This window comes from Lonchura striata, chromosome 22 (assembly GCF_046129695.1).
Source record: "Lonchura striata isolate bLonStr1 chromosome 22, bLonStr1.mat, whole genome shotgun sequence".
Taxonomy (NCBI): Eukaryota; Metazoa; Chordata; class Aves; order Passeriformes; family Estrildidae; genus Lonchura; species Lonchura striata.
In genome coordinates, this window is record NC_134624.1 from 6,023,473 (window position 1) to 6,033,586 (window position 10,114).

The 10,114-nt window shown below is 46.1% G+C and overlaps 1 protein-coding gene across 1 annotated transcript; it reads right to left on the reverse strand.

Annotated features, from left to right (window-relative positions):
- Positions 1 to 306: 306 nt before the first annotated feature.
- Positions 307 to 9,616, reverse strand: LOC110472213 (ficolin-2). Its single transcript, XM_077787945.1, has 9 exons — positions 9,507 to 9,616; positions 8,579 to 8,692; positions 7,796 to 7,849; positions 5,907 to 5,956; positions 4,695 to 4,778; positions 2,778 to 2,909; positions 2,255 to 2,384; positions 1,516 to 1,650; positions 307 to 638 (listed from the first exon to the last, which is right to left on the reverse strand). Exons 1-9 carry the CDS (start codon positions 9,583 to 9,585, stop codon positions 391 to 393), a joined length of 1,026 nt encoding a protein of 341 aa, XP_077644071.1. The 5' UTR covers positions 9,586 to 9,616; the 3' UTR covers positions 307 to 390.
- Positions 9,617 to 10,114: the final 498 nt, after the last annotated feature.

Here is a 10,114-nt window from a genome sequence, read left to right on the forward strand (position 1 = left end):
TAACAGAAAGAGGCTGCATGCATATTGGAGTCTTCATATACATGAATTATACTGTAGAGTAATAATATCAGAGAGCTTTACTGAGGTGCACTGGCTCCTCCCATCACCTGGTCTTTGAATCAAGGTAATGCACTTTTCAGAAAAAGGTGCTTGGGCTGCATCAGTGGGGCTGCTGAAGGTAGTCGAGGTGAGAGAGGGTCAGGGTCTGGTTCTTAGAGGAGCTCAAACCAGCACCGATATCTTCTGGCTTCAAAAATCCTGCCCTAGGCAGAAGGCACAACCTGTAATGTCCTCTCTGGTGCATTTTTGTCCCCAAACAATATTGTTTTGTGTCTTCTGTTGGTGGGTGAGTGGCACCTCTTGGATCTAGTCAGGCACCTTGTCACCATGTTAAACTGGCCTGAACTTCATTTCCGTTTGCTTATAGGAGTAGTGGTATTCTTTGCCTGTCTTCCAATTGATGCCATCAGCGTAGCTCCCATGCACACCCATCCAGTACATCCCATTCAGGTTGGAGTAATGGCAGTCATTGTACCACCACGCTCCTTTGTATTCTGTGGCACAGTTAAAGGAACTCATGTCATTGTCCTGATCTGCTGTTGAAAATGGCATATCCTTGTGGTACGATAAAGAGTCTCCTGCAGAGAGCACACATTCACAGCTACTGCAGTAGGGATCACAAACAAGACACTGATGTGTCTGTGCACCCCTGCTGGGCACCAGTGGCCCTTGTCAGGTGCAAGGCAGGTTGTATAAATCCTGCTTCTCTCTTGCCCAGGTTGCCCAGGTTTCCTTCTTGTCTTGGACAAAAGCATCCTGAGCTCTGCTAAAACACATGGAGAATTTATCTATGCTTGTGAATCAAGTGGGCCAGATTCTTTTCACAGCTACACAGATGTCACTTCTCCTGCAATGCTCAGGTTCTCTGCAGGTACACTGAGGTCTGAATTATCAGACAGGGTTGCAGTGTGCAAAGCTATAAAAACCCAGAGCACTGCTCTCTCTGGTGTTCATTTCACTCATTCCTGAATGATGGATATTGAATTTTGAAGAAGATTGTTTTACTTAAAAAAAAAATTAAAAATTGGATATTGAGATGATTGAGTGCTGATGCTGCAAGTACTGAACAGCACCCCAGCCCTGGAAATGCCAGACCTCCTGGGCAAATGTCTCCTGCCAATGTAACCAAAAGCAGACCTTGATCTGGCTGATGCAGAACTGTTGGGAAGGTCAGTTGGATTGGGTGCTGCTCAGGACCAGGCTCATTTGCTATTAAACCATAGGGCTGAGCTGGAAGGTGATGCTCTGAGTCACATTTCTTTGGGTGATGGGTGTCCCCCTCCATCCCTGTACCCAGAGGTCACTCAGTACCTGAGGTACCATGGCCAGTTTTAAAAAACTGACTCAGAATGTAGCTGATACAAGGAGTATGCATGATACATCTTTGCATAGAAGCTGAACACTTCTGAAATGCTCTAGGAAACAGACTTTTCCAGTGAGCTGCCTCAAACTTACCAGCGTTTCCATCAAGGAAGTCTCCTAGAACCAGTCTGTATTTCTCTGACTCTCCTAACACTCTGAATGAAGCATACTTGGCAAAATAGCAGTTGTTCTCAAAGTCTCTCAGGTCAATGCGGAGTTCACAGGGCCCTGGAAGAGAAGATGGACAGCAGTGGTGCAGGGAGGATGGTGGGTATGCCATTGGATTTCAGGGAGGAGTGTTTAAGATGTTGTGAGCTAACTTGAGAGGAGCTGCCATTACTTGAGAGATTTTTATTTATTTAAAATTCCTGCAGAGTCTCTTTGCCTTTGATGGTTTTCTAGGGAAACACCTTTTCAGATATGATATTGGGTGGTCATGAGCAGGAGTTCTGCACACAGCTGCAACTCCAAGGGTGTATGTGGACCAGATGATGCCATCACAAACGGTCCAAGTAGGAAGAAGATATGTTGGCCTGTCTCTAGGATAGATCATGCAGCCAGCTCATTCTCTTCCCTGACTTCTAATTTGGTGGTTTTTTTGGTTGTTTTTTTTTTGTTTTGTTTTTGTTTTTTTGTTTTGTTTTGTTTTGTTTTGTTTTGTTTTTTTTTTAGAGTGCAATTTCCTGTATGCAATAGGCTGCAAAGAGCCTTCATCCTGTTTGGGATTAGTGGGGTCCTCAGATGAATATGAGAAACTCAGAGGTCTGCAATGACCCAATGTGGGTATAGATAGACTCTCATGGCTCCATCCCGGGACAGAGGTAGACCTTACCCAGAGAGGTGAGGAAGTGGATGTTGTCATTCCCCATCCAGAACTCCGTCAGCTGGTTGCCAAAGCCTCGTTTGTATGAATCCCAGTCTCGCAAGAAGTTCACTGACCCATCCCAGCGCCTCTGAAAAACCTGAAAGAGACCCTCAGACCCACCAGCCCATCCCTCATGCAAAAGCATCCACAGTGCCTGGGGGACATGCCCTCAATGGTAAATGCTTCCCCTGCATCAGAACACTCTTGTGGGTGTCTGGGGAGCAAACCCCACAACAATGCCTCACTCACTGATCTCCTCCATATGCCCTTGGAAATGAGGAGGAAATGATTTGCTAATTTCAGCAGGGTCTGTGGCACTCAGCCTGCTTCCAGAGACAAGTCTTGGAGGAATCCCCTGTATCCAGAAGGATTCACTCAGGCTTAGAGATGTGAACCTTGGCTGTGTGTTTCTATTTTTGAGCCATCCTTTGCAGCCTTAACAAGAATCTCTGTAGAAACATGTAAACCTCCCTTTTCTCATCCTACTCACAATCCATCCCCCACCATCTGTGTCCATGTCGCAGAAGACAGTGGTGGCATTGCAGTCTTGGGGGTAGATTGTGTACCAGCCACTCAAAATCTTCCCTTTGGCCAACAGTTCTTGGCAGTTCCCCGGTTCTGTGTAAATCAGAGATTGAGTGGAAAGAGTTATAATGTGTTTACTGATCATGGAAGCACATCAGCCTTGAGCCTTTGAGCCCTTCAGCACCCAGTTGGCTCTTTGTACTGCAGGATCCTAACATAGAGCTGCTGGGAGCCAAATCCTGCCATGGCTTCTGGGCTCATATGTTGCAGGAGAGATGGGCATATTCTAAGAAAGATGGTCTAAGGTGCTGAGACTCCTCTCATCTGCAATGACTTTTGGGGGTCTGGATAATGGAGCAGATCTTAAAAAGATGACAAACTCATGATCCAGAAATTTGTCCCAGCTCCAGAATGTATGCAGGGCACAGAGAGTATGTGGGTAGTTCACAGCAAAGGAGTTAGTGACACAGGGCAGCTTCCTGTGATGCCGTGAACAGTGTTCAGCTCATGATCTATGGATTGAATCATAGAAATACCCACGGTTTGGGTTGGAAGGAACATTAATGCTCATCTCATTGCATCCCCTGCCATGGGCAGGGACACCTTCCACTAGACCAGGTTGCTCCAAGTCCCATCGAAACCTGGCCTTGGACACTTCCAGGGATGGGTAGCCACAGCTTCTCTGGCCAACCCATGCCAGGCTCTTACCAGATTCTGAGTAAAGATTCATCTCCTAATATCTAATCTAAATCTCTCCTCTTTTAGCTGTAAATCATTCCCCAGTGTCCCGTCACTGCCCATACAAAAAAATCACCCTCCAGCTTTTTTATAAGCACCCCCTAAGCACTTGAAGGCCACACTGAGGTCTCCCCAAGACAAATAATGCTTTTGAATATGTACATTTTTATATATATATATATATATACACATATATTAATCTTATGTATACTTTTTTTCCTCCCCAAAACCATACCTGCTGACAGAACTTCAGATTCACAGGAGACTGAATGGTCCCTATTAGACATCCCAACCTATAGCTGTTGTCGGGAAAGCCTGGGAGGATGATCAGAGAGGTGGTGGTCTGGTGCTCAGCATGCTAGCTGGTGTTGCAGGTGTCCCAGTGTGCTGTGTGTGATACATGGATACACAGATGTACCAGGCTGTCTTGTGACCTCCCTAGCAGGGAGATGGTCCTGGACTTGGCCCTTTCCTTTTCCTTCCTATTAGTCAAATCTTTTACATGCCCAGAGAAGTGCCTGGGGCAGCAAGGGACAAGTTCAGTGGCATGCCAGTCTGTCAGGTGTTACAGCAGCTTTGATCTGTCTGAGCCTTTATTGTGGCCCTACAGCACCCATTTGCAGCCAGAGGAGGTTGTAGCTCTCCTCAAACTTTAGCTCATGGAGACAGAGGGAGCAACTGAAAATTGTTTCTTTTATTTTTCTTCTTCTCTTCTAATGAATAAGTTGCACATGTGCACTCCACAAGTACTAAAGGTGTCACTGCAAGTGCAGGAGTATAACAGCCTTTGAAGTAGCCACATGTCTATTCAGGTGTTTGTAGTGGTTTCATCTTAGAAATCAGGACACCAAGTCTGAAAAATTCAGATACACCTCCTTGAGGGTACACAGAGGAGAGGACATTTAAGTAGTGCTCAGAGGACCTAACTTTCCCAGCATGGCTGGAGTACAGAGTAGACCCACAGAAGATGCATGTATCTGTGAGAAGCAAAGATAACAGTGATATTTCCTTATTCTATTCTTCAGTGTCACTCTGAACTTTCTGTTCCTATCCTGTCCTGATTTCTGGTGCAGGTAGTCCACCACCATCCACTCTGCAAAGCTGACCAGTGTTGTGAAGACCTAGGAAGAAACTTACTCCATATTTCTGGAAATCCAGGCTCTCCTTTTGTTCCTGTTGGATAAACAACACCATCAATTGCTCTCCACTTTCCACACCCAGCACTCCCCTTCCCAGTACTTGAGATTTGTCAAGACAAATCCTGCTGCACTGGAGAGCTGTTATGTTAGAGGAAGTGCTTGGCTCATCTGCACCAAGCAAATGAAAGGCATAGAGAAACCGGGCAGGAAGAGTTGCTCAGTATAAGCTGTCCTGGCTGCTACCAGGCCCACCAGAGGAGACCCACCAGCCTATCTGCACAGACCCAGGAAAGCATAGAGAGGTAGATGGGAAGCCAAGTCACAAACCCCTGTAAACTACAGCAATAACACCCAGTTGCTTCAGACACTGGGAAGAGCTCTCCAGGTTGACCAGGAGGTACATGGGGTGGCCACTGCGGGGTGCACTATAAATATAAATAAATACATTTAAATATATTTTATGTATATTATTATTATATATTATATTATTATATATATAAATATGTATTGTATATTATATCTCTATCTATCTATCTATCTATGCACAAAGAGCAGCAGCTTTGCCTCTCTTGGCCTGTTGGACCTGGCATGATCTATTTCCTGCTAGCATCTGTTTTAGGACTTAGAGGTCCAAATTGTGAGTGGGTGAGTGTGGGAAGAAGGAAGCAATGCACCTTGGAAAGGCAGAGTTACAAGTCCCATCAGAAAAATGGCTGCTGCTGGCACAGGGCTTCAGCCAGTGGTTTGGGAGCAGCAGTGACAACTGGAGCACTAGAACCATCTGCCAGACCAGTAGTGTTGGACCCAGTGATTGCCAGCCAAACTCCAGAGAGGGATGCCACAGTGCAGATGGTGCTCAGTGGTGGGTGCTTGTGGCCCTCACATGCAGGATGATGGCACAAGGGAAAAAACCCATGTTTCCTAATACCTTGTTGCTAGTGCTGGTAGAGACATTCCTCTGGCACTAGCAGCAACTGAATTTCATTTGAGCATCTGCATTTTGCCATAGCATAAGAATATTAACACTGCCCAAATCTGGCTGGTCCCTCAGCTCTGTGGCTTCTGCAGCTGATGGTGCCAGGCAGCACCATCAGCTGATGAGGTATAACTGCCAGCAAACAGCCCCATCCAGTCTCTGTAGCTGCTCTCATCTGTTGTGTTGTAGGAGAACAGCAGAGGGTGGAACTTTACAAAGTAGCTCACATGATAAATCCAGCACAGCATGATTTACCTTTCATCCCTGGGAAGCCAGGCTCTCCAGCTGCTCCTACAAAATACAAGAGGAAAATGCTCATCACGGATTATCCAATGCAAATGCATTACTGTGCCTCCACAAATGACTGCTCCAACCCCTCAATATGTCTTAAATGTACAGGAGAGGCTGTCAAGAGGTGCAAAGCTACAGTGTTTGGCTGAGTGTCCCAGGTGGTGCTGCTGCCTCAGCCTGGCTGCTCTCTTGATCAGCAGTATCTCTCAAGAAGAGAAGGATACAGAGGAGAGAGAACTGCTGCTCCATCTCTTGGAATGTATAAGGGATTCACAGTTCCATTTCAGTGACTTTTTGTGGGGGCTTTCTGTTTACAGTCAGGCACTTACGAGATTTTGATCAATAGGGTTTGTCAGAGGTTTTCAGTGGTTTTGTCCATCTCCTGCTGGCATCTCAGTTCAAGTCTTGGGTGCTTTTGGCCAGGAAATAGCTTCATATTCAGCACGTAAAAAGGGATGTGTTCCCTGCTAGTCAGTGCTGCTCAGTCCCTATGGTTCCCTTGTGCTGGCAGCTGCATTCTTTAGAAGAGACACTTTTCCAGTATTTTCAGTACATGTCCTGCTGAAGTTCCTAAGAAAGCCTAAGAATGCCAGTTTCTCAACAGACATTGTCCTCTTCAGGGGTTCATCCCATTTTAAAGGAAATGTTGTCCTGTGCCATTGTTTGATCCCGTTCTGGTCAAGTGGGCACTGCACACTGAGTTGAAGGCTGGAGGCTGCTGAAAGCAATGATGTGCCTAGGCCTGAGCAGCAGGCCTAAGCCAGAGTAGACTTACAAGATGGATCATGAATATTGTGTGACTAACACCATCAGTATTATTTACCTAAAAGATAGATGACAAAGATGCTTATGCTAGCTGTTTATAACCTTGTGTAGTTGTCTGCCAGAAATGTATCATTTTAAGAAGCTTTTCCAACTGAGAGGCTTGTTTGTAAGGTATTTTAGGGGAAAACCCTCCCAGCCAAGACCTGGGCTCTGAGCACTGGTCCTGGCTAAGCAGGAAGCATGCCATCAGACGCAGGCATTCCTGAGCTAAAAATAAAATCAAGTCATTTTGACTAGCTGATTTGGGCCTATAAACACTGGACTCTCTTTCAGGGCAAATCTGGAGACCACACCTATGGATACACCATGTAGGATTTTCCCAATTGCCCGGAAGGGTTGTCCAGGTCCTCTCTGTGAAACAGGGCTCCCCAGTGACTGGATGATTTTAAAGTATTTAGGCAATTGGTGATGTATCCTTCTAAATGACTATCCTGTCTCTCGTATAGTAATGATTATGTGCATTACCTTGCTAATTTTTGCTTGTTGCCAAAGCCGAGCATGTAGTTTTATTGAATTTATTATTTTACTCTGTTGCCTTTATATTCATAGTAAAATAAGATCATTCTTTCCATTGGTATGTTCTTTAAATTGCCCCTGGCAATTGGCAGAACAAGCACTCAGCATAGTGCCTCTGCATCAGGCCTCTGGGCTGAAGATCCATAGAGAGCTCCAAAGCTCCTCAGAGCTAGGGGGCATTTGGGCAGGCTTGTTATGCTGGAGGCAGGTTAGGGTAGGAGTGGAAAATGAGGAGAAGTCTGATTTTAGGGTCAGTGAGAAATTTCAAGAAGAGTGTTATCTTCTTCTGTGTTGTGGTCCCAGACACTCAAGGATACTGTTTCTAGTATTCACTCCATGCAAGAGCCATACCCCAAATCAGGCTTTTCCTATTCTACTTCAGCACTATTTCTTAGCCTATGAACAGTCCTGCAGTTCATCTCTGTAGACCCAGTCTCACAGTACATGTCCCGAGCTTGGGGGCATTTACAGATTAGAGCTGCATATGTTTCACATTACCTTTTGCACCAGGTGGTCCTGCTTTCCCGGGGAATCCCTGGTCTCCCATTTCTCCTGCAAAGAGACTCATTTTTTATGGGTATGTTACAAACTAACCAAAGCAGGGAGTCACCTGGGCAACTGGGCCTTGGCTTTCACTGAAACATGGGAGCTGAGGTAATCAGATTCAATCTTGTAACCTATTTTACTGTACTTTTACCTTAGTCCTTTTTTTCTATTGAAGCCTTACTACTCTGGTACTGCCATTCAAAGTCTAAATTTGCAGTTTAGAATTCTTAGGAGCTTTGTTACATTGTGGAGCCAGTCCATGGATTTTACTGTGGTGGATCATCTCGCTCAGTTGATGTGATTCACCTTCTCTGTGCATTGGCTATGAAAACTCGGAAGGACCCCCATCTCCCTTGCTCCCCAGAACAGGGGTTGCCAGTATATTTCCCACACTGTTCCCCCAGAAAAAGGCAGGAGCATCTCAGCCTCCCTCCCACCCAGATTGTTGGATACAGCCCCAAAAAATAAATGGATTATTTTCTGCAGAAGAAACAAATGAGACACTTCACACCCCAAGATCACATCAGATTGACAGGACAGGACTCAAGGAAGAAACAGGTCACTCTATGTGTACCAGCATATATCTAATTGGGGTGGTTTCCACTTCAATTCTCCAGTTCCTCACAGCAGCCAGTGCCAGGCCAGCTACTGCTCCAGACTCAGCTTGCTTCCCCTATCCAAAGCAACAAAACCATCTCATCTCAGGGTGCTCATCACTGGCTTTAGGGGCCTTACCTTTTGTTCCTGGGAGACCTGCTTCTCCTTTTGGGCCAGAGACACCTGGGATCCCTGGACATCCTTGAAGAATGGCAAGTCGGTCAGCATCACCCAGTCCCACTATTCTCACCTCTGAGAAATTAAGACAGTTTTTGTGAAGATTATTAAGGTTCTGAAATGTCTTGGAGAGGAAACCAAATCCTTTGAAGTTGAGGAACAGTGTAATCAAAAGCAACAAGTATGGAAGTTTTGAGGTGTTGTATGGATTGACAGATGGCATTGAGGATCTCACATATTAGAGAAGCCAGACTCTGCATCTCTCTGGCTTCAGGGGAGTTCAGTGTGAGAGGAGGCTGATATATATGACATTGCATGCATGATAAATATACTATAATTAATAAAACATAAGCTAAGAGGTGCCCCAATGGGGTATTGATAGCAGAGTAAGTGATGGATCTCTGGACAGTAAGGGTAAGACTTCTTCTGAATTTCCTGATGGCAGGTCTGTTTGAAATTGCCCCAGGCCTTCCTGGGGAATACAGTCAGAATGCTGTGCTGCACAGCATCCCCAGACTGATCTTTTATATTGCTCTGTATCCTTTGGTAACTGCACTGAGGCCCTACTAAAAAAAAAACCCCAAACGGGGGAGGGCAGGGGGGGCGGGGGGCGCGGGGAACCTCACCAGAGACTGTCTGTTCCTAGAGACCCCACTGGTGAGGGAACAGTGTTACATCACTAGTTGGAGACAGTAGCTTTCTTAAGCAGCTGCTGAGACTTCAGCCTCCCCAGTACTCTCCTCCCACTGGCAGCTGAATTTAAAAAAGCAAAGAAGAAAAAAAAATCATATGCTACTTCTCCCCCTCCCTTTGCAACCTCCTTCTCTTATCAGGGGGGATGAAACAGGCTGTCTCAGTGAGATAGCAGTAAGATTTGTGCTTTACTCACCTGAGCAGGTGTCCTCAGTATCACAAATAGTCACTCTTAGGCTGAGTAGTACCAAAAGAGCTGGGATTGCTGTCTCCATTGCTAGCGCTGCTCTCTGCACAGCTCCCCTCAGCCACTTCCTGGGAGCTGTGGTCAGCACTGACCCATCCAAGCATTTTATATCTAGCAGACAGCCTCAGTGCAAGCTCCACCTCTGTACTTGCCCACTGGCTGCTCTCAGGTCTGGGGCTTGGCTGAGTCTCAAGCTGTTTTGCAGATAAGCTGCTTTCCAAAAGTCTGATGGGAAAGTTCTTGCCTGGCTGCCCCAGCCTGCCTCACCTTTGTCCTCTGCAAATTTTGGATGCCTTTTCCTTCTCATATTGTATTTCTAGAGAAAATAAACCAGCAAAGCCATATTTACCTAAGTGTAGACAGCTCCTCTCATCCTCCCTGCTAGTAGCCCTTTAGGAAGAGCAGAACTTACTGTGTAGATGGGGAAACTGAGGCACAGGGAGTCTAAAGCCCAAGGTCAGCTGAGGCCAGTGGCAGAGAGAGGCTACACATTCCTGAGAGCCTGGCTCACATTCCAGCGCTCTTCCTGCCTGGCAGCCCAGCACCACTTTGCATGC